This window comes from Neovison vison, chromosome 1 (assembly GCF_020171115.1).
Source record: "Neovison vison isolate M4711 chromosome 1, ASM_NN_V1, whole genome shotgun sequence".
NCBI classification, from domain to species: domain Eukaryota; kingdom Metazoa; phylum Chordata; class Mammalia; order Carnivora; family Mustelidae; genus Neogale; species Neogale vison.
This window is the reverse complement of record NC_058091.1, coordinates 42,954,403-42,978,689: the sequence shown is the minus strand read 5'-3', so window position 1 is coordinate 42,978,689 and position 24,287 is coordinate 42,954,403. Positions and strand designations below refer to the sequence as shown.

Sequence of the window (24,287 nt, the reverse complement as noted above, 5' to 3'; positions counted from 1 at the left end):
CACTGCTTTATGTCTAACTTGAAGAGCAGTATAGCACAGTGGAAGGACTTTGAAACTAAAAGCCTGGCAGATTGGGTGACTTTCTCTTGACCACCTGGTAACTCTAACCACTTTGTATTTCATTTCTTAATTAGATTAATCAAGGAAGTTAGGTAAAAATGACTCTCCTCCCTCAACCTTACTCCCCACTAATAAGGAGATTGTGTTGGAGAGGGAAAAACTTGGACAAGAGCTATACTGTCCATTATTGGTAACCGGTAACCTTTATTTTAGGGCTCTGTAGTTCCATGGGGCTAGTGACATTGAATAGGATAAAGAATGCTTCTATCATAATGGACAGTCTGCGGAATAGTACCTTTGTGGAGAGACTTTAGGTTTAGAAGTAAAGCCCATAAAAAAAGCAGTTAAAAGCATGAATAATAGCTTAGAAAGTTGGGTCAGGGGAGCTCACCTATTCACAAGAATAACTTGGAACTTGCTAATGAGTTACTCTGCCCCCAAAATCTTGTTTCCTATCGCATAAAATGTTTTTCCCTTTTTTTTTTTTTTTTTTTACTTTCTGAAATCTGATCAGACAGAGGTTTTATTTATTTATTTTTAAGATTTTATTCATTTGAGAGAGCGCACAAGCAGTGGAGAGAGAGAAGCAGGCTGCCTGTCGATCAGGGAGGCTGATGCGGGGTTTCATCCCAAGACCCTGGGATCATGACCTGAACTAAAGGCGATTGCTTGACCATCTGAGCCACCAGGTTCCCTTAGAGGTTTTATCTTAAAACTGGAATCATAGGGCACCTGGGTTTCTCTTGGTTAGGCATCTGACTCTTGATTTCGGCTCCATTCAGGATTTCAGTGAGAACGAGCCCCGCATTGGGCTCCAAGCTCAGTGGGAAGTTTGCTTGAGATTTCTTACCCTGTGCCCCTACCCCCAGTGGCATGTGTGTGTCATACTCTCTCTCGCAGAACAAAACAGAAAAACTACAATCATAGATTATTACTGTTTTAGAACTAAAAGAAACCTTTAAGTTAACTAGGTTAACTAGGTTCTAGTGTAACTCCTTATTTTTCACATGATGTAATTTAGTCTCAAGGTTAGTGATTTTGGTTAACTGGCATCCCTCTTTCAGAATTCCAGGAGCTATTGAACAGTTTATTCGTGCTTTTTCCTAGACCCTTGAAATTAAAAGTTGAAAAATACAGGCTTTCATAGTCTACTAATGGAGACGCACAAACAGTTGCAATTTGGTGTATGGGTCTTTCTGTTTTGGTGGAGTGCTGAGACTCCTGTTAGAGCACATTGCTTAGCACTGTGCCTGGTATAAAGTAGCTGAATGAATAAAAGAGGTGGACATTCTAATCCACTTGTCTGTGTTGACTCTGTGTGGTAGCCACACAGAGTGGGAGGGGAACGTGTTCCTAGTAATAGAAAAAGTATGAGAAGTGGTATATGGAAAAATTTTTCTTCCCTCTTCGCTACTCACTGAATATTTGAGTCATCAAGTATGTAGGGATGGTCTCTACATCAAACAGATATCTGATTCTGTGGACACCAGCTGGGTATCCTACAACTTAAGTCTAACACTATTTAACAGGCGGTAGCACAGTCCCACAAGACTGCCACACACACACACACACACACACACCCATCCACCTCCCCACCCCCCCCCCTTCAGGTGCTAATCACAAGTCCAGTTTGTCATCTGTGCTTCTGACCAACTGGCTAAAATCAGAAGTTCTCACAACCACCTCCTCAGATTTGATTAATTTGCTAGAGTGACCCACAGAATTCAGTAAGACACTTTACCTACTAGATTACTGGTTTTATGAAAGGATACAACTCGGGAAGAAGCAGATGGAAGGTGAGCATAGGGCAAGGAGCAAGCTGCCTTCCCAGATCTCCATATGTTTACCAGTGCAGAAGATCCCTGAACCCCATTCTTTTGGGGTTTTTACAGAGGCTCCATTACATAAGCATAATCGATTAAATCATCAGCCACCACTGGCAGCTGATTCAGACCCCAGCTTTCTCCCTTCCTTGGGATGGGGGTGTGGGCAAGAGCTGAAAGTTCCAACCCTGTAATCACAGGTTTGTTCCCCTGTCAGCCCCCATCCGGTGGTTATCTAGGGGCTTTCCAAAAATGGCCTCATTAACATAAATAAACTTCTTTGTGGTTAAAGGGGCCTTATTAGTAACAGCACCTGTTTCACAGTTTAAGGCTCTGGAGCTGTTTCAGGAGCTGGAAACAAAAGATGCCCATATAGTTCTTATCACTTAGGAAATTACAAAGGTTTTAGGAGCTACTTGATGGGAACCCTGGATGAAAACCAAAAAATATATGTATTTCTTATATCATAATATCACAAGTGGTATCAAGACAAATGAGAGAATAGCGTCTTTGAGGAAATAGAGTTAGTTTACCTGGAATATAGGCTGTTTGCATAAGGCAAAAGATAAAAGATAAATCTAGACCAGATGAGGCATACTTAAAGATTGTGAAGGCCCTTTTGTTATTCCCCATTAAGAATATATATCTGAGGTACAAAGGTAATCACTTAGGTTAAGACATGTTGCTATGTGTGGATGGAGATGGCTGTACAGGATGTACTGGGGGTTGCTAATCAGCCTTTAAGCCTTTGGGTAGTTTTGGGCCAAGGATACTAGGAAGTCAGAGGAAAGGAACAGAAAAGTTGGGGGGGCAGTACCAAAGATAAAATCTTGTATCTTTTAGAAGGTTGCCTCATGCTGGATTATTGTCAGTGGGGGGTGATTCTATATTCCTCCTCTCAGTTTTTAGCACTTAACCTTCATCTGTCACTCTTAAATTTAAGTTGGTATTATCAGTAACTTTTATTAACTAATGAAAGGAATTAAGTAGATTTTTTAAAAAGATTTTATTAATTTATTTGAAGAGAAATCATAAGTAGGCAGAGAGGCAGGCGGGGTTGGGGCCGGGGGGGGAAGCTCCCCCTGAGCAGAGAGCCCAATGCAGGACTCAATCTCAGGTCCCTGAGATCATCACCTGAGCCAAGGCAGAGGCTTAACCCACTGAGCCACCCAGGTGCCCTGGAATTAAGTAGATTTTTATGGGCTAATTGTTAATTACATATTTATGGAAAATTATTAATTCAAACTCATCTTTAAAAACACTTATTTACCTATAAAAAATTTTTAATCACAAAGATGAAAAATTCACAAGAATAAAAAACATTGTTGTAGTTTCATTGGCATTAAGATTTCACATTTAATTACAACATTAAGGTATTTTTAAAGCAAATTTATTCAAAGCCATTTGCCCTTAATGAGTTGAAATCACCCTTGAATCCAATAGCAGACTGTATTAGAACTGTTGTTTCTCTCTGAAATAATTTTAGTTGCATTTTTTAAGCAGTAAGTAGAATTTTTGAATCTGCTTTTGTTGTTTATGAAGGGATCAACAGTTACATGACAGAATACTTACAGTCCCTCTTCCGCAGTGCAGATGGCAGCCACAAAACAGGCTTCCTGAAACCTTTCTTAAAGTCATTTCTTCCTTCATCATTTCCTGAATTTTCTAAAGAAAAACATCCTTCTCCACAATTCTTGTTCTGTACATATGTACTAGTCCTTCTGGTATATGTCTTCATTATCACTTCATATAATCTTTATGGTTGACTTCACCTTGGATTTCTCCAAGACATCCTCTCTGTAATACATATCTTTCCTCACCACGTCTTTTTTTCATACTACGAGAAAGGAGTGACCTAATTATCCATTATTAGTAGTAGCCGCTAAGGCATGTAACAGAGGTACAGATGTTTTACAGTTAAAGTTTTCTGGCTCAGATTTATCTCAAAATAGTAGAAAATAAATATATGGTTTTGACGTAGAAGCTGGAGACAACCATATGGTCCCTGTTGTCCTTTCCTCACTGTCACTTTTAAAAATAAGTATCATCTATTGTCCATTTTCTTCTTGGTCTTTGTACCCTTGCTTTTCATGAAGTCAAGCCAATTTAGTATCCTCCCCTCACTTTCGTATTGCCCCACAAATCCAAGCTGGTTGGGTAAAATATTTTATTTCCTTCTTAGCCTGTGAAAATACCCTGTCAGCTTTTTTTACTTATCTCTTCTCTGCCTTTTGATCTGGTATAATACATATTCCATTCCCATGTTTGTGACCACATTCTGGTTTATTTCTTATATTTATGTCATCTTAGTCCTTTTAAAACCCATTTTTATTCTCTTCACTACCTCTACTTTCAAATGACTCTTACCTTCATTATTGCTATCTTATAATAATAGTTCAAGATGCTTATTCAAAAGGAAAAACATTTATTGTGTCTCCTTATACTTCTGATTTTTAAGGTGGTTCAACAACAAGGTAAGTGATTTGGCATTCAGCCAGTGTATAATAGAAACACCCCCCCACCCCGTGAAGGATCAAGTTAACTTTATTCTGTTAAAAGTGAAAATCTCCTTTCATTCTAGTAAATTAGGAAATACAGGGACTTCCTCAGTTCTGTAACTGGGTTTTTATTTCAGAAGGATTCTAAATACAAACTTAGTAAATAAGATAAAAGTTGACATTATTGATCACTTGCTGTGTACCAGACATTATACTAAACTGTATCATATACTTTTGATACATAATATTCATTAATGCTCACAGCAGTTTTATGAAGTTTAAATGCTATTTTGATTTTTATAAGTGGGCTGTGAACGATTAGAGAAGTTAGTAACTTCCAGGTTTGCCTAGCTTTTTTTTTTTTTTTTTAAAGATTTTATTTATTTGACAGAGAGAGATCACAAGTAGGCAGAGAGGCAGGCAGAGAGAGAGGGGGAAGCAGGCTCCCTGCTGAGCAGAGAGCCAGATGTGAGTCTCGATCCCAGGACCCTGTGATCATGACCTGAGCCGAAGGCAGAGGCTTAACCCACTGAGCTACCCAGATGCCCTTCCTAGCTATTTTAGGTGATTTTATACCCAGGTCTTCTCTTTATTTCCAATGCTTATCTTTCTCCTGCTGTTCTTCATAGTTTATTTCTCTTTCTCTCTCTCTCACACACACACGCACACACAGCTAAGCTACGGTGCTTTAGAAGAGGCAGCATTTCATATGTTGCAGCTGCAAAATTTGGAAGTAGCAAACGTTAGTTTCAAAATTACTGAATTCACAAATACGTGTTGGTTAGTATAGATTAAATTAACATTTCCTGTTTGCTTTTTCACAGACTGAAGGGGCTGGACTTGCCACCTGTATAGAATTATGTGTAAAAGCCCTTCGTTTGGAATCTACAGAAAATACTGAAGTGAAAATATCTATTTGCAAGACCATTTCATGCTTGTTGCCTGATGATCTGGAGGTTAAACGTGCTTGTCAGCTGAGTGAATTTCTTATTGAGCCTACAGTAGATGCATATTATGCTGTGGAGATGCTGTATAACCAGCCAGACCAGAAATACGATGAAGAGAATCTTCCAATACCAAATTCTCTACGTTGTGAGCTCCTACTTGTATTGAAAACTCAGTGGCCCTTTGATCCAGAATTCTGGGATTGGAAAACGTTAAAACGACAGTGTCTTGCATTAATGGGGGAAGAAGCATCTATTGTGTCTTCAATAGACGAACTAAACGACAGTGAAGTTTATGAGAAAGTAATGGACTACCAGGAAGAGATTAAAGAAACTTCTATGAATGGACTTTCTGGTGGAATTGGTGCTAGTTCTGGCCTTCTTAAAGACATCTGTGATGAAAAGCAAAAGAAGAGAGAGATAAAACAATTAAGAGAGAGGGGATTTATTTCTGCTAGGTTTAGGAATTGGCAAGCCTACATGCAATATTGTGTGCTATGTGACAAAGAATTCCTTGGTCATAGAATAGTACGACATGCTCAAAAACATTACAAAGATGGGATTTACAGTTGCCCTATATGTGCAAAGAACTTCAATTCTAAAGAAACTTTTGTCCCTCATGTCACATTGCATGTTAAACAATCTAGTAAAGAGAGACTAGCAGCTATGAAACCATTAAGAAGATTGGGGAGGCCACCTAAGATAACAACTACCAACGAGAATCAGAAGACTAATGCTGTGACCAAGCAGGAACAGCGGCCTATAAAAAAGAATAGTCTATATTCAACAGACTTCATAGTATTTAATGACAATGATGGTTCAGATGATGAGAATGATGACAAAGATAAATCTTATGAACCGGAAGTAATGCCAGTCCAAAAACCAGTACCTGTTAATGAATTTAATTGCCCTGTAACTTTTTGTAAAAAGGGCTTTAAGTACTTCAAAAATTTAATTGCTCATGTAAAGGGGCATAAGGATAATGAAGATGCCAAGCGCTTTCTTGAAATGCAAAGCAAAAAAGTTATTTGCCAGTACTGTAGACGGCATTTTGTAAGTGTTACTCATCTTAATGATCACTTACAAATGCACTGTGGCAGTAAACCATATATCTGTATACAGATGAAATGTAAGGCTGGTTTTAATAGTTACGCAGAGCTCTTAACACACCGAAAGGAACATCAAGTTTTTAGAGCAAAGTGTATGTTTCCTAAATGTGGCAGAATTTTTTCAGAAGCTTATTTACTGTATGATCATGAAGCACAGCATTATAATACCTATACTTGTAAGTTCACAGGTTGTGGTAAAGTTTATCGTTCTCAGAGTGAGCTAGAAAAGCATCTGGACGATCACAGTACTCCTGAAAAAGTGCTGCCTCCTGAAAACCAGCGTACTTCATCTGGAGATTGTGTTCAGCCTTCTAAAGTGAATCCGAACACAGAAGTAAGCTTTGAGAAAGAGAGGTCTGTGCTTCCTTCAGAAAATAATATTGAAAACACCTTACCGACAGATGGAAGTGATGCTTGGGATAAAAGCAAAGCAGAATCAGCTGTGACCAAACAAGACCAGATTTCTGCATCAGAGCTCAGGCCAGCTGATGGACCATTGTCAGATGGTTTGGAGAACTCTGTGACTACTCCTCTGCTTCAGGCCAGTGAAGTAGCTGTGTCCATTAAAGTGTCCCTCAATCAGGGGATCGAGGATAACTTTGGAAAACAAGAAAACTCAACTGTGGAAGGCACTAGTGAATCACTGGTCACAAACTTACATACAGCAAGTGGAGATACTTGTAATGATTTGTGTCGTCCAAGTTTTCAAGAAAGAAAGCAGGATTGCTTTAATGAAGCCCACATTACTCAGAGTTCTTTAGTAAATTCAGAAACCCTCAAAATAGGTGACCTTACCCCACAAAACTTAGAAAGACAAGTGAACAGCCTAATGACCTTTTCTGTGCAAAATCAGGCAGGATTTCCAAACAGTTTACCAGCTTCCAAGTTTGAATGTGGAGGTAATGTCAAAACATCATCCAATCTTTATAATTTACCTCTTAAGACATTGGAAAGTATCACGTTTGTTCCACCACAGCCCAACCCAAGTAGTTCTTTAGGAACTCCATCAGTGCCTCCAAAAGCGCCAGTTCAGAAATTCAGTTGCCAGGTCGAGGGATGTACTCGAACCTATAATTCTTCACAGAGTATCGGGAAACACATGAAGACAGCACACCCTGACCAGTATGCTGCATTTAAAATGCAGCGCAAAAATAAAAAAGGTCAGAAATCTAACAACTTAAATACACCAAATAATGGAAAGTTTGTTTATTTTTTGCCATCACAGGTGAGCAGCTCTAACAATGCATTTTTTACACCACAGACCAAAGCCAACGGGAATCCTACTTGTTCAAATCAGTTGCAGCATGTCTCGCCTTCCATTTTTCCAGCTCATTTAACAAGTGTGTCAGCTCCACTGCTGCCCTCAGTGGAAAGTGTCATAAATCCAAATATACCTTCTCAGGATAAAAATGAACAAGGTGGTGGTATTACATGTTCCCAGATGGAAAATTTATCTACTACTACCTTGCCAGCACAAATGGAAGATCTAACCAAAACAGTTTTGCCTTTGAATATTGACAGTGGTTCAGATCCTTTCCTTCCTCTACCTGCGGAAAGTAGTTCAATGTCTCTCTTCCCTTCACCAGCAGAGAGTGGGGCTAATTCTGTTTTTTCCCAACTGGAAAACAGTACAAATCATTTTTCCTCACAGATTGAAGGAAATGCTAATTCCTCCTTTTTAAAGGGAGGTAATGGTGAAAATGCAGTTTTTCCTTCACAAGTAAGTGTTGCAAATGACTTTAATAACACCAGTGCCCAACAGTCTGCACCTGAAAAAGTTAAAAAAGACCGTGGGCGGGGCCCAAATGGGAAGGAAAGAAAACCCAAGCACAACAAAAGGGCTAAATGGCCTGCAATTATCAGAGATGGGAAATTTATCTGTAGCAGATGTTACAGGGCTTTTACTAATCCCAGATCTCTGGGTGGACACTTATCTAAGCGGTCTTACTGTAAACCACTGGATGGAGCAGAAATTGCTCAAGAACTTCTACAGAATAATGGACAGCCTTCTCTTCTTGCCAGCATGATTCTCTCCACAAGTGCAGTAAATTTGCAGCAGCCGCAACAGTCCACCTTCAATCCAGAAGCATGTTTTAAAGATCCATCATTTCTGCAACTTCTTGCTGCTGAAAATCGCTCAACATTTTTACCAAATACATTTCCTCGGACTGGTGTGACTAGCTTTAGTACCAGTGTTAGCCAAGAAGGAAGTGAAATTATTAAACAGGCTTTGGAAACTGCTGGCATTCCCAGTACATTTGAGGGTTCTGAAATCCTTTCTCATGTTCCAGCAGGTTGTGTTCCAGATGCAGCACAAGTAAATGCAACAGTGATGCCAAATCCAGCTGTACCACCCCTGTTGCAGACTGTATGCCACCCAAACCCCCTACTGACAAACCAGAATAGGACACCAAACTCCAAAACTTCCTCCATTGAGGAATGCAGCAGTTTGCCCGTTTTCCCAACAAATGACTTACTACTGAAGACTGTTGAAAATGGTTTGTGCTCTAGTTCATTCCCTAATTCTAGTGGGCCATCACAAAATTTTACCAATAACAGTTCACGTGTTTCAGTTATAAGTGGTCCTCAGAACACGAGGTCTGGTCATTTAAATAAAAAGGGAAACAGTGCTTCAAAGAGAAGGAAGAAAGTTGCTCCTCCCCTAATTGCACCTAATGCTTCCCAAAACTTGGTAACAAGTGACTTAACAGCAATGGGACTTCTAGCAAAGAGTATTGAGATACCAACTAGTAACCTCCATTCAAATGTAATTCCAAATTGTGAGCCTCAGGGTTTGGTGGAAAACCTAACACAGAAATTAAATAGTGTTGACAATCAGTTATTTATTACTGATGTGAAAGAAAACTTTAAAACCAATCTTGAGTCCCATACAGTGTTAGCGCCTTTAACATTAAAAACTGAAAATGGTGATTCCCAAATGATGGCTTTGAATTCGTGCACAAATTCAATAAATTCTGATTTGCAGATTTCTGAAGACAATGTTATACAAAACTTTGAAAAGACTCTTGAAATTATTAAAAGTGCTATGAATTCTCAAATACTTGAGGTAAAAACTGGATCTCACAGTGTTGGTGAAACATCACAGAATGCTCAAATAAATTATAACATTCAGCTTCCTTCAGTAAACACTGTACAAAATAACAAGTTACCTGATTCTTCTCAGTTTTCCTCCTTCGTAGGTGTCATGCCAGCAAAAAGTAACATTCCTCCATCTGAAGTATTACATAAGGAGGATCAAATACAGGAAATTTTAGAAGGCTTGCAGAAATTGAAATTAGAAAATGACTTGTCCACTCCAGCACCCCAGTGTGTACTAATAAATACATCAGTGACACTGACTTCCACTCCTGTTAAACCAATTCCAACTGTCACAGTTGTTCAGCCAGTTTCTGAAATGATAAGCAACATTCAGTTTAGTGACAAAGTTAATAAACCTTTCGTGTGTCAAAACCAAGGCTGTAATTACAGTGCTATGACAAAGGATGCTTTATTTAAGCACTATGGTAAGATTCATCAGTACACTCCAGAGATGATTCTTGAAATTAAGAAGAATCAGTTGAAATTTGCTCCATTTAAATGTGTAGTACCTACCTGTACCAAAACATTTACAAGAAATTCTAATCTCCGGGCACACTGCCAGTTGGTCCATCATTTTACAACAGAAGAAATGGTAAAGTTAAAAATAAAAAGGCCTTATGGAAGAAAATCTCAGAGTGAAAATTCGTCAGCCCCACGAGTTACACAAGTAAAAAGACAGCTAACTATGACAGAGGAAAATAAAAAGGAATTCCAGCCTGCTTTAGATTCGGGAGCAGTGAAGGAGAATGCCCTCAGTAATGAAGCAGTGATCCCAGAAAAACAACTTGTAGAAAAAAAAAGTCCTGAAAAAACAGAAAATTCCTTGCAGGTGATCACAGTTACTTCAGAACAATGTAATTCAGGTTCTCTCACAAATATACAAACCAAAGGACGAAAAATTAGGAGACATAAAAAAGAAAAGGAGGAGAAAAAACGCAAGAAGCCAGTTTCTCACTCTCCTGAGTTTCCAACAAGATACAGCCCCTACAGACCTTATCGATGTGTTCATCAGGGTTGCTTTGCTGCTTTTACTATACAGCAAAACTTAATTCTGCATTACCAGGCCGTACACAAGTCAGATCTACCTGCATTTTCTGCAGAGGTTGAAGAAGAAAGTGAAGCTGGTAAAGAAAGTGAAGAAATTGAAACCAAACAGACTGTGAAAGAATTTCGGTGTCAGGTGAGTGACTGTTCTCGAATTTTCCAAGCAATTACTGGCCTGATACAACACTACATGAAACTTCATGAAATGACTCCTGAGGAAATTGAAAGTATGACTGCTTCTGTGGATGTTGGGAAATTTCCATGTGACCAGTTAGAATGTAAGTCTTCATTTACCACATATTTGAACTATGTTGTTCATCTTGAGGCAGATCATGGAATTGGAATCAGGGGAAGTAAAACTGAAGAAGATGGCATATACAAATGTGACTGTGAAGGCTGTGACCGTATATATGCAACTCGGTCAAATCTCCTCCGACACATTTTTAATAAGCATAATGACAAACATAAAGCTCATTTGATTCGGCCAAGAAGATTAACACCTGGTCAGGAAAATATATCAAGCAAAGCAAACCAAGAAAAGACAAAATCTAAGCATAGGGGGACAAAACACAGATCTGGAAAGGAAGGACTCAAAATGCCTAAGACAAAACGAAAGAAAAAAAATAATTTAGAAAATAAGACAGCTAAAATTGTGCAGATCGAAGAAAATAAGCCTTATTCTCTGAAACGTGGAAAGCACGTATATTCTATAAAGGCTAGAAATGATGCCTTATCTGAGTGTACGAGCAGATTTGTGACCCAGTATCCATGTATGATAAAAGGGTGCACATCAGTTGTTACAAGTGAAAGCAATATAATAAGACATTATAAATGCCATAAATTATCAAAGGCATTTACATCACAACACCGTAATCTTCTCATTGTCTTCAAACGGTGTTGCAACTCACAACTAAAGGACACTTCTGAGCAAGAAGGTGATAAGAATGATGTGAAAACTTCTGACGCATGTGTAACAGAGAGTAATGATAACTCCAGAACAGCTACAGTTCCACAGAAGGAAAGTGAAAAAAATGAAAAAGATGAAATGGATGAGCTAACAGAATTATTTATTACAAAATTAATAAATGAAGACAATGCAAGTGTGGAGACCCAAGCTCACACGTCTTCAAATGTAAGTAATGATTTTCAGGAAAATAATCCCTGCCAGTCAGAAAAACAAAAAACAAGTAATTTGAAGAGAGTTAATAAAGAAAAAAATGTCTCCCAAAATAAAAAGAGAAAAGTTGAAAAAGCAGAACCAGCATCAGCAGTTGAGTTAAGTAGTACGCATAAAGAAGAAGAAACTGCTGTTGCCATTCAAACTACAGAGGAGCATCCTGCATCTTTTGACTGGAGCTCATTTAAACCGATGGGATTTGAAGTATCATTTCTGAAGTTTCTTGAGGAGTCTGCAGTAAAGCAGAAGAAAAATTCTGACAAAGACCATCCAAATAGTGGAAATAAGAAAGGATCCCATTCAAATTCAAGAAAAAATATTGATAAGACTGCTGTGACTAGTGGAAATCATGTATGTTCTTGTAAAGAAAGTGAAACCTTTGTACAGTTTGCCAATCCATCACAGCTTCAGTGCAGTGATAATGTAAAAATTGTTTTAGACAAGACTCTTAAAGATTGCACTGAACTTGTGTTAAAACAACTTCAGGAAATGAAACCTACCGTCAGTCTGAAAAAACTTGAAGTACATTCAAATGATCCAGATATGTCTGTTATGAAAGAAATTAGTATGGGTAAAGCTACAGGTAGAGGGCAGTATTGATAACTAATGTACTATAAATATATTATTTACGGTTTTATTTTAAATAGGAAGCCATCAAGCATGCTAGAATTGTGAAACTTTTTCATTAATTTTTGTTGACATGAATTAACCTGGCCAAAAAAAGGAAAAAAAAAAAACATGGCATTTGTCATGTAAAACTTTTTTTTTTATCCCTATGGGACTTGAGGAACAGAATCAGTACTTCAGTTATTGTAAATAGTTGAGCTACACCTCAAATTTCTATCAGCCAGTTGCCCTTTCCATGAACGAAATTGAATTATCTGTGTGATTGATAGGTTTCACCAGGTCACTGCTCATGTAGGACAGTAGTCTTTGTTTGTAGATACCTTTTTTGTATATATTTATTATTGTAAATCATTTGCTGCCACCAGCAGTGTGTAAGTCTAAACTATTAAATGACACATTTATATTTGGAATTTTAATTTTTAACTAAGTGATCAAGTTTTTAAAACTGTTCTTTTATTGTTTTAAATTAAGAATTTTTTGAACTAAAAGTAGAAACTCTGCCATAGTTCATTGATTTTTACATAAAACGTTTATTTACAAGATCTCAGAATTACTTTTCACAAAGTAGGCACATTATATCAATATCTTGCTCTGCTTTGTAAATTTATCCTCCAGAATTTTGGGGTGGTATTCATGTGAAATTATAGCAGATTCTTTAGAGGTTTCCTATAGCTACAGGTTTTTTTTCAATGCTTCTAATTGGGTATAGTTACTATGATTCCATGAAATATAATGGAAATGTGAATAAAGAATTTACTACATCAAAGATTTTAAACATTTGGTATTAAAAAAAAATCCTTTGTGAATGTGATAGAAACTAGTAGTGTGGAGCAGTGTAAATATTTGAGGTGGTGATTTGTGAAGTAGCCCAGTATTGCCTTAAATAAAATCACATTTCATTTCTTGTTTTATACATGTGATCTTACAAAGTTTTTTTTCCATTTTCTGAGATTTATAGATTGGTGTATAGCTTTAAACTGTATAAACTTTTGTGGAAAGATTTTTTTAAACATTTTTATAAATCTTAAAATTGGTATCATCAAAGTGAGCCCATCTTGTGTTTATAAAATGCAAGAGTCCTTAACATTTATAATTACATAGATGAAACACTTTCTATAAGGAAGTTGGATGTTTTGATTTTACTGTTTATAGATGTTAGATTGTACAGATTTGTATTTTCCCACCACATCTAATGATACTTTTTTCATTAGATTGGTCTTCCAGAGCAGTATTAGTTGTTACAATTGATTATTTTGGTTATTCAGTATATAGTTAGCTCTTATAGTTTAGCTTTATTCACCATATTTATACTGTGGATTCACGGCAGAGATAGGGGTTATTTCAGGAGAGTTTATTACCTTCATTTGAAGTCCAGCTAAAGTCAGGAGTGGAAACAAAAGAAAACACCTTTTGAATTTACTTTTGTTTCTGTTTGCCATATATAGTAGCATTGATTTTTGACTTTGTGTTTGTTATAAACCAGTTGCATTCACAATATTATTAGCCTGAGATATTGATGATGTTGTAATAATAAGAAAATGTGTATATTCCCTGTGCAACATCAGATTTGCAGGAAAAATGAAGCACTTAACTGAAATTGCTGGTACTCTGAATAAATAAGCATGGTCAAGGAGTGAATTATTTTCTTTTGGAAAATATTTTTTTTAAGTTTTATTAAAGCATTATAGTTTTATTTTTAGGGCCTAATGGGTTGTATTGAATAGTTGGTTTCACCTCCTTAAGGTTTATTACCAATATGCATAAAACTTGACACATTAAAATTCCTTCCCTTTGATAAGCCCACTGTTATTTATTAAAATAAAAGTTGTTCTTATGGGTAATTAATACATGTTTTTTTCTAAATTAACAGTAACTTAACTCTGAATAATTTTAATATTAAATTTTTGTTAACAACTGAATGTTTCTGTAAGTTTCTTGGAAGTTGACCTAGCTCTTAAAGATAGGCATTTGGCAAAACTGCCCTCAATAGTGCAGTAGCAAGTAGATTTATTTTTGGTGAATGTAGTGATGAAACACTGTGAAGTGAAAATACCATTGTATTGGGGCTTTTCTTTTGCTCATTAGCTCAAGAAAATTGACCCTTAGACATTTCTGTAATTGTTCTACATGACAGGGGAAAGTTTGCCAATATTGAGTTAATTTTTTCTATATTCCAGGTACTGCTTGCTAAACATAATTATAGCAGAGTGGGCTTTTTAGCATGAAACAGAAAAATCAAGTTATGGTTTAAAAATACAGATTTATAGAACAGCATGTTGGTAAAATCTGATATGGAATGTAATGCCTAAGTGTTAAAAAAGGAATCTTAAAGTACATATTTTTCACGTATACTTTTCCTCAGTCTCTTGAGGTATTTTCTTTCCACAGCCTTAGTTTGCTTAGGTTTTATCATTTAAAAATGGATTTTTTCCCCTTCTTCTAAACCCAAAGAATTTTAATCTACAGATCAGAACATGTTATTCAAAATACATCCTGTGAAGTGAAAAGGTAACAGTTTGGGAACTTTTCAGTTGTGTTAAATTCAGCCTAAATTATTTTAAAGGGCTGGACAGAGATCGAGTTTCTTTTTGATCGTCGGGTAAGCAAACAGTTGCTGTAGCTATTAAGACAACATAAATACTATAGCTAGAGATAATCAAGGAGGGAATGCCGTATATTGCAGGGGCGGGTGTTTATGAAAATCTGTGGAAAAGATGAGTCTTGAAAGATGAATGCCTAGTCCTGGAATGGTCATGGGGAAACGGAAATTCTAGGTATGGAGGTATGAGGCAGCATAGTGCATTTACAATATTGCAAGTGGTCTGTGTGGAAAGATAGGGGGTTGGAGAAGCTGAAGAGGAAATGGGCCAGGTCATGAAGGTTCATGTATGCCTTACAATTTCCAGTTTTGATTTGTTGAGTGGTTACTGAGTGCATTTAAGTTCAACAGTTTGACCAGGTGCCAATTTTAGAAAGATAATATGTATTCTATAGAGGATGATAGATTGGATAAGTTGAAAGTTAAAAGCAGGGAGACTTGAGGCAAAAAACTGTGGGGGCCAGAAGAAAAGGTCTTAACAAGAGTTGAGAAGTAGAACAGTAAGACATTCTTTTTCAGAATGTTTATTGTAGTGAGATACCACCAGGTTGGAACTTCCTGTCATCAGAGTTGTCTAAACTGCAAGTTTAAAGAGTTCAGTGTGCAGTAGTATATTAAAGACTGAAAGTTCAAAAAAAAAATGAAAATTCTATGCAGGGAACATGTTAACTGTTAAATGGGAATTTTTCAGACTTAACCGAAAATGAAAATATTTTTTCTTTTTTAATGAAAGAAATACTTAAATATATCCAGCTAACTTCGTGTTCTAGGGAGCATCTTTTAGGAACCACTCCTCTAAAATGGCATTCATTAAATCAGGGCTGAGAATAAGCAGGTGTGTGCACTAGTGCAGCTTGTATCTGCTGTTTACAAATGGTGATTTTTCAGATTGGCCAATTTATTCATTCCAGTTGATAGGTTTTTCATGTCCTTTTATAACAATGCTTTTGATTTTATATTGTTTATTGTCTGTGCCTCCCAACACTACCTACCTCTCAGTGAACAAAATGATAGTATCTGCTTTACTTCTCAGTGGTTTTGCTCCTTGGAGGTGGTTCATTTCAGTGATCAGCTCTCCATAAAGGGGAGCCCTACATGTATCACTTCCATATTTGGAATTTAGATTCCCTTTGTCCAACCACAAACTGCTAGCTCACCTGCTTGGGATATATCCACTAAAAAAATACTTCTACCTCATCGAAACTAGTCAGTTAATCCTACCACCTGTTCATTATTCATCCCTGTCCTCAATTTGTCCTACTTAGAAACTAGATCCCACTGTTCAATGCACTGTTTTACAGGTATCCTCAGACCATGCCTTTCTCTCTGTGTCGTAATCTAGAACAGTTTTAAAACCTGTCTGTTCTTGAGCAGTTGAATGGGAGGGAAATCATTACAACTGGCAAGTTTATAATCTCAGATTCCATTTAACTATAACCCCTTCATAGCTAATTTGAGTTGTCAAACATTCCATTTCTTCTCATTTACTCCCACTATATATATTCCCCACAACTGTTCTGAGATTGCTCTCATCAGGATCACCATTCTCTTCATGCTGCCACATCTGTTATTTTTTCTGCTTGTTCACTGCCTTAGGAGCATTTAATAGATTTAATGAGTTCTCTTGGAAATACTCTTGGTTATCTTACCTTTCTGGCTGCTACATTGCTAAGTCCAACCCTATTCCCTCTCAATACCTAACCTTGGCTTATTGTGTGTGTATGTCACCACTCTGTTTGGATGATTGAGCCCATTCTCTGGTGTTCAGTATGAATGTACCATCACACCTCTAAGACCAGACTTTTCATAGTTACAGACTTGTAATTTCAGCTGCCTACCTCCAACATAACACCTCCAAATCATTTCTTTCCCTACCCCACCTTCAATCTGTTCCTCTCCCCTATTCCTTATCTGGATAAGTGAAATAACTATCTAGGTTCCTCATTCTAGGTTCTCTAACATCATCATAGTAACCAAGTCACACCCTTTATGTTTGGTCACAATTTTAGGCATTTTTACCTTAAGCAAAAAGGAACCCACTTCTCATCCAAATCATTTCTTGCCTACACCACTGTAGAATTCTCTTTATGAGCTTTCTTCCACAATATTCCCCACTGAACAGCTAGGTTAATTTTTTTTTAAGGTAATTCTAGTGGGTCTGTGGGAAATGTATGGAGAAAGGAAATTTTTTCTGCACACTGCCCTTTGAATAAAATATGGTGGTGGTCTTACTATGATGCCTGCCCATCTAAATTCTTGTTCTCCTTTGCCCGTTGTGTTCTAGCCACATGGATTTCTTTTGAGTTCCTCAAACCAACCAGGCTCTTTAACATCTCAAGGCCCTTGCATTAGTGGTTCCTTCTGCTTGGAGTGCTATATTTTACTGTGTCCTAACTCCCTCTTCTTTAAGCCTCAGGCCTCATCCCCATCATCAATTACTACTCCATTGCAGCACTCAGCTTTCCTTGATAACATTTATCAGGTTGTAATTGCTTTTTATTCTGTGCTAAGGAACAATCCAGTACCTCAAACATAGTACATATTTAATGGTAGTAAAAACTTCTTGAATGCTTAAATGGGAGATAAAGAGAACTTGATTATGACTGGAATCAATAGTCTCTGGAGCTGAGTCTATACAGTTAGCGTAATTATTAGTGCCAAGGGCATTATAAGAATATATAACAATGAGAATTTGGTACTATGTAGTCTGTAATGAGGGAAAGCAGTTAATAAAGACTTCTCTAAAGAAGGAGATAAGGGGAAGGAACTTAGAGAAAACTCCAAGCTGGTTTTAAAAGTTCTTTCTAGTGGGGGAGTCTTCCAGTGGAAAATTAAAGGAGACCAGTTAAAGAAGCTGTCCAAGTTGTCCAGGAAAGAGCAAATACGGTCTTGAAAAGTGGTGATGGCTGAAGGAGAAAAGTGTACAGACTTGAGAGATCTAGGATATTTGACAGGACTTGATCATTATGGGTTATGGGAAAAGAGGAAGAGGATAGAAATTGAGAATTTATAGGTTTTTAGTTTGAATAAATTGTTGAAATATTATTTAGGAGGGTGAGGATAAAAGAGCAGTTTTGTGAATTGATGATTGCGAAAGGGAAGATTATATAGAAAAGAACCCAGGACCTAACTCTGAGAAACTCAGAATTTCAAAGTAGATTAAAAGATAAATAGAAAAAAAAATCATGAGACTTGTAGGATGGAACTATTTCAGGTGTCCTGTTCTTCTGAGATAAGGGAATTTTAAAGTCTCCTTTGGATTTAGTGGTAAGTAATCTGTAACCTTTGCAATTACTTAGTTTGAGTGGAAGTCAGTTTGAGAAGTGTAGAGAGCAAGTGTAAATGCCTATTTTTGGTATTTTATTGAAATAATTAAAAAAAAAAAACAACAATAGTTGCTAAAAGAGTCATGGAGTCCAACCAGTTTTTCACCAGTATAGGAAAAGTGAGCATTTTCAGGTTCCACTGAAAAGGATTTGGTAGAGAACGGGTTAAGTTCCAGTGAGAAGGATTTGGTAGAGAGGGGTTAAGATGTGAAAAATAGTATATGTTGTAAAATTCTCAAGTTTTGGCTTGGGTAATTGTGAATGGTGATGTTGTTTGCCAAGGTAATATAGAAGAAATAGGGTTGGATGGAAGGTTAATACTGAGTTTGAGGTTTTTATAGGTCATTAAGGCAGAGAGGAATAGTGATCAGTTCTTTATCGGGTCTGAAACTACAGTTGTGGACTTGACTCCTTGAGTACAAGTATCTTGGCCTCTGTCTCATGAGCATTTTGCTCAGAATCTGAGATATACGGAGCACTTACTAAATTTTGCTGGAATTGAAAGAAATAGCAAGCATGTAAGGAAGGGTAAATCACCAAAGCTAGAACCCAGAGGAACACCAACACTTAGTAGGCAGAAAAAAAGAAACTAGCAAAGACAACCTGGAAAGGAAGGTTTAAATGAGGTGAGGACCAGGAATGGAGGTAAGGTTATAAGGCATTACAGAAGCTGGAAGAGAATGATGAAGGGTAGTTTTTGGTCCTGTATTGTGCCACTGGGAGATCCTTAAGAATAACGGAGCTACTAGAATTAATCTTTGGTAGTCATTGATCTTTAAAGAAGTTTTAGTGAAGTAATAAATGTCAAGTAAGAAAGAAATGCCAAGTAATAAATGTTCGTGTAGTTATATTCAATTGGTGAAAGAGCTAAAGAAGTCAAGGCAATGAATTATTTAAGCATCTTGCATGAAAGAAAAGGAAATTGGGTAAGTGCTTTCCCTTATTTGAAGGATTTTAAGATGAGTCTTGAATATTTGTGGATTCTGGGGAGGTACTTGTTAAAGAGGTAGAAGTTTGAGTAGAGTAGTAGATGGAACCTGATCCTAAGATCGCAGGTTAGAAATACTAGCTTTACACAATGAAAAAGGACCTCTTAAACTGTTGTTTTTCAGTGGGGCTTTATTTATTTATTTATTTATTGGTAAGATGTTATTTATTTGACAGAGCACAAGCAGAGGGACAGGGAGAAGCAGGCCCCCTGCTGACCAGGGATCCTGATGTTGGGCTCAATCCCAGGACCCTTGGATCATGATTTGAGCCGAAGGCAGACACTCAACCAACTGAGCCAGCCAGGCACCCTTCTCTCTCAGACTTGTTCAGTAAAAATGTTGAGCTCCTTGTCATGTAGAAAGGAAACAAAGGTACAGAATAGCAAGCCTTGGAAAAGTAGGAAGCCAAGGTTTAAATAATAAAGGTTTGAGCTGAAGAATGGGAGAAGGAGCTAAGTAGCAGATAGAAAAGGATGATGAGCATTCAACACAGCTGAGTTGAGAGCCTGATCCTGTAGTGGCACCATCTGTATGATTATGCAGTATTTCCAGTACTGCTGCTCAGCTTGAGTGGAGAAGACAGAAGAGGTTAGATAGTCTATGGCAAGAGTAAATACATAATGAATTGAGCCCAGTTAGAGTAGGAAACAAAGCCAAAAGGACTGAAGAGAAGAAAGTCCAAGGATTGGAGGTCTTGTGGCACCAAAGAGTATGATGGGAATAAAGCCAAAATTTAGGTGTGAAGGACCAGGGCACTGAAGTTTAACATTTTAGGAATAATGCAGCTTGCAGTGTTTGAAAATGGCTAGAGTAGGTTGCTGAATTCGAATGTAGATGAAAGTTGGAGTTGAAAAATTTTAAGAATCTTTGTCTAGTTTATTGAATGGACTGTGCACGGAAGATATCCCTAGTAGGAACTGAATGTAAGGAGACAGAGTCAAATGCTGAAGTCCTTAATTAAGAGGTATGTCAGGAAGAAAGCTTCCACGCTATGTGGGACATGGAAGGAGTTTGGGAAAGTAGCTTCTTACATCCTCTTGGCCCAGTAGTCTTGGGAGATCCAGATTCAGTTAAGACTGCAGAATACAAATTTGTGAAGTAGCGAACATAACTCTTTAAAGAACATAGTAGAGTTGAAAGGGTTAAATACAAGTCAGGGAGAGGAATTAGAATAGTAAGAATGGAGGTAGTACGGAGAATACTTCTTTAAGACCAAGGCTACGTACAGTCTAATGAGAATCTGCTATTCCAAGCTCTCCCAGGCCTAGGTCCCATGTATCAGATCTGCTAATGATAGTAACAGTTAATATTTATTGGCTGCTATGTGCTAGACTGTGCTTAAGAACTTCCCTTGTATTTCCATTTATTCTTACATCAATTCTTAGGTGCTCATATTCTCATTTTAGGATGAAATTGAGTAAGATAAGGAAAAACTATGTATCTTGCCTAATAGTTACACAGCTAGTATGTGACATAGCTGAGAGCAAACCATATCCGTTGACTCCAGAGCTTATATATGCCTTTATTTGGGAAACATAGGCAGCCAAATGAAGTAACCAGTTTCTCAGTGTCTTTATTTGAAATGATGTAAAAATTGTCATGGTAGCAGAAAAGAATTGTCCCCCAGGCGATTAGTAGATAATTCGTAAATGACATTTTTAATGTTGTTACATGTGTTTGTACACACACACATACACACAAATATATTGTTTCCTGTTGTTTACAGTTAATATTGATTCCAAGATGGGGGGAATAGATGAATTTCTGGAATCAAGTCTGGCACCATGAAGAAGGTAGCTGTGTTGATGAAGGTAGGGAGCACAGAAGAACAAAGGGCTTACTACTAGGGATCTTTGCTACAGCTGTGTACTATTAAACCAAAGAAGCTAAGAGAAGAAAATAAGCAGTTGTAGAGGGGTTGAATGAATTCTGACCAGCTGTCTTCTCTCTCTCTGGTGTGTATTGGGAGCCCTATAATTGAAACTGGTAGTCACATGTTTTGTTTGCTGCCATTTCAGCTTCAGTTTCTTGTGTTTGTTCGAAGTTCCCTCAAAGTAACTATGGGCATGTCAAAAGGACGTTCACTATGCAAGCTGCCCTTGAAACAGCCTTTAGTACTACCATCCCTAATCGCCTAAAAGCTTCTGTCATCCAGGGTAGGTTGAAGAAGAGGAATGGCGCATCAGAGTGATAATGATAGGCCTCATGTGCTGTGGTCCCTCTATAGCAGTGAAGTATTTAAGTCACTGGGCTTTTGAGGACGCAGAGTAGTTTTCAAACTATTAAGGAGCAGATCACACCAGGAAGTTCTTCATCAGAAACAGGTACCTAGAAGTCAGCCCTACAAGGAGTGTGCCCTCCTCCTCACCAAGCCAAAATAACCCCTTTTAAAATGAAGACTTCAAGATGTTAACCAACACTTAAACACTTGGGTGGGAAGGGGGATGGGATATACAGAGAATCTTACATATTGGGAAAAACTTTTCTGCAATCTATACAACCCAAATATTCAAGCAAGCATATTGGCAATTCTTACTCGTCACCTCCAACCCTAAAACACAGCTGGTAAACACATTATTATATTTACTTATTTGAAAGTTTAAAAAAAAAACCCTTAAAAGTACTTACTAAACCTTCATAACAGCTTCTTAAAGCTGGAGCATTACAAAGTTTGAGAATTTCTCAAGTATATGTCCTTAAAGGGAATTTTCTCATCCCATGATGGCATTTGGATGGTGGTCTTACCATTATGTAGGCAATTTAAAATGGAATTCTCAAATAAGCCTTGTCCCATAAGAGGAATAGAAAAAGTAGCAACCTTTTTATAGATGAGGACAGTGAGTTGGAGAAATGTAAAGACTTACAATAGCAAACCTACAAAACAGGTCTGAGCCCTCACTTAGAATGCTTTCTCTACCGTCCTGCTGGCTGAAAGTATTGCCATTTCAAAGCAAAGGATGATTGTGGAGAGTGTCAGGATTACACAGTGAAAATTATCATTGCAAATAATGGAAGGCAGTACAATATACTTAGGAGTAAATAAGGCAAAATTGTAAGTTCTGTTACATGTCATGGCATATGTTGTCTTACACTTTAAAAATAGGTTTCTTAATGTAGTCTACATGTTACCAGTATAAAATGAGAAACTGAAGCAATTCGTTTCTTCCAGTAAAATCTTGATCCTACACCAGCTCCCCAGCCAAAGTTGATGAGCCAGAAGTATGAAAGACAACAGTTCTGTTAGAAGTGAAATGACCAGAAACATCCAGAGTGTTCTGTATAATGGTGTAAGCCTTTCTACCGTAAAATGGTGGGTTGTGTGTAATCACTGAGATTTTTAACTTGTTATTGTTCTGTCAAAGCCACTATTCCCAAAAATGAGAGAAAAATTGAATTTTGATTTTAAAACTGTAATGGCAGAAACCCAGTCCTAGAGGATGGCTACATTTTTTTTTTCTTTCCCTTTTCGTTGCCCAAGGTATAATGTCTATGTGGGCAGCTTTTCTCAGAAGTGCAACACTGAAGTGAAGGACAGACATGCGCCATTCGTCAGAGGTCTTTGGTACATTGAATTGGGTAATTAGGGGAGCGACAGTTAAAGTATTGAGCTCAAAGATCCTGGAAGGGAGGTTTGGGGAGCTGAAGACTGAAATCTGGCATTAACTATCTAATAAGGGCAATAGATAATATTTAATAAACAACTGTGTCAGACCTCTCAGTTCATTAGATGTCAACTCATTTAATCACAGCCATAGGAAGTAGTTGGTATTGGAGGTAATTGTCACAGTTTTTATTCATATGTCACCACTTGACTCATCTATTCTGAGAAACCCATGTGTTACAGAGGGTAAGCCTAGAATACTGCTTGAAGGAAAATTTAAATTGTCACGATGGTGTATATATGTGTGTGTGTGCACACGCATGCATGCACACACATGTACGTATACCTTTAGCAGAGAAAGGAAACATTGTAGTAGATTTTATAATTTTGTCAGAATGGGAAGAAAGACCATGTCACCATTTTGATTTGGTAAAATCTACATCTAAATCCTGTTATTACCTTGCTTTCCCATCTTTATCAGAGGCCATGTTCATATATTGACTTCACCAAAAAAAAAAAAAAAAAGTAAACTCCTTTTCAGCAAACGTATGCATGTTCTATTCAATAAATATTCAGATGTTTTTTAAGTACTTGTCTCTCAGAGCATATTTTTTTAATTATTCACTTGTCGCTGCCAGCATTTGTATTTCTGACTACAGATTTGTCAACCTTTGCTGGAATGCAGTTGGTCTGGGAGTGAAATTTGCTGTGCATCTAACTTATATGCTGCCTATAAAACAAAGGAAAAGTGGATGTGTGAGTGTGTGGTGGTCAGATAATGAGCTGCACAGAGTAAGAGGCCACAAGATGGCAAACTAACATAGGGAGTCTGATGTAGAGCCAAGATCTAAAAATTGAACCAGAAATTACTTTTCCATTTTTTTATTTATACATTATAAAGGACATGGCCTAAGATGTGGTCATTTTTATATTTGAGTACTTAAGATAAATTGAACAGTTACTGAAGTACAATTTTGAAAATTGGGAAATGACTGTGACTTTTTTAATAGACCACCATTTACAATGAAACAGGCTAGAGTCACCTTTCTATATTACACATATTTTTAACATTCCTGAAAGCACAAAACTTGTTTTGACAAGAAGGTAGTCACACTGCTACCTCTACATGAAGGGAGACTTGGAAATGTGCATTTTTTTTTTTTAAGCTGGGCACATTGTCATTCCCACAAAATCAGAATTTAGTTGACCACTAAGGTAAAAACAAAACAAAACAAAAACGGAGAGCAATGCAGTTGGTTATTATATGGGTTAGCAATATTCCAAAGATCTTCGAAACAATTTTGTGCAGAAAACTTCTGAACAACTAGATTTGGAGTTAAAAAAAAAAATCCAGTATTCTTACTCCATCAATTCATGTAATAAGTCACTTT

General features: G+C 37.3%; 1 protein-coding gene across 3 annotated transcripts in view; it reads left to right on the top strand.

The window, feature by feature from the left end:
* ZNF292 (zinc finger protein 292) overlaps window positions 1–13,294 on the top strand; it is an 88,177-nt gene extending 74,883 nt beyond the window's left edge. For all 3 annotated transcript variants that reach the window (XM_044246040.1, XM_044246052.1, XM_044246045.1), the window contains one exon: window positions 5,206–13,294. In XM_044246040.1, coding sequence (XP_044101975.1) covers window positions 5,206–12,354 — 7,149 coding nt within the window. In that variant the 3' untranslated portion in view covers window positions 12,355–13,294. The remainder of the gene's footprint in view (window positions 1–5,205) is intronic.
* The last annotated feature ends 10,993 nt before the right edge of the window (window positions 13,295–24,287 follow it).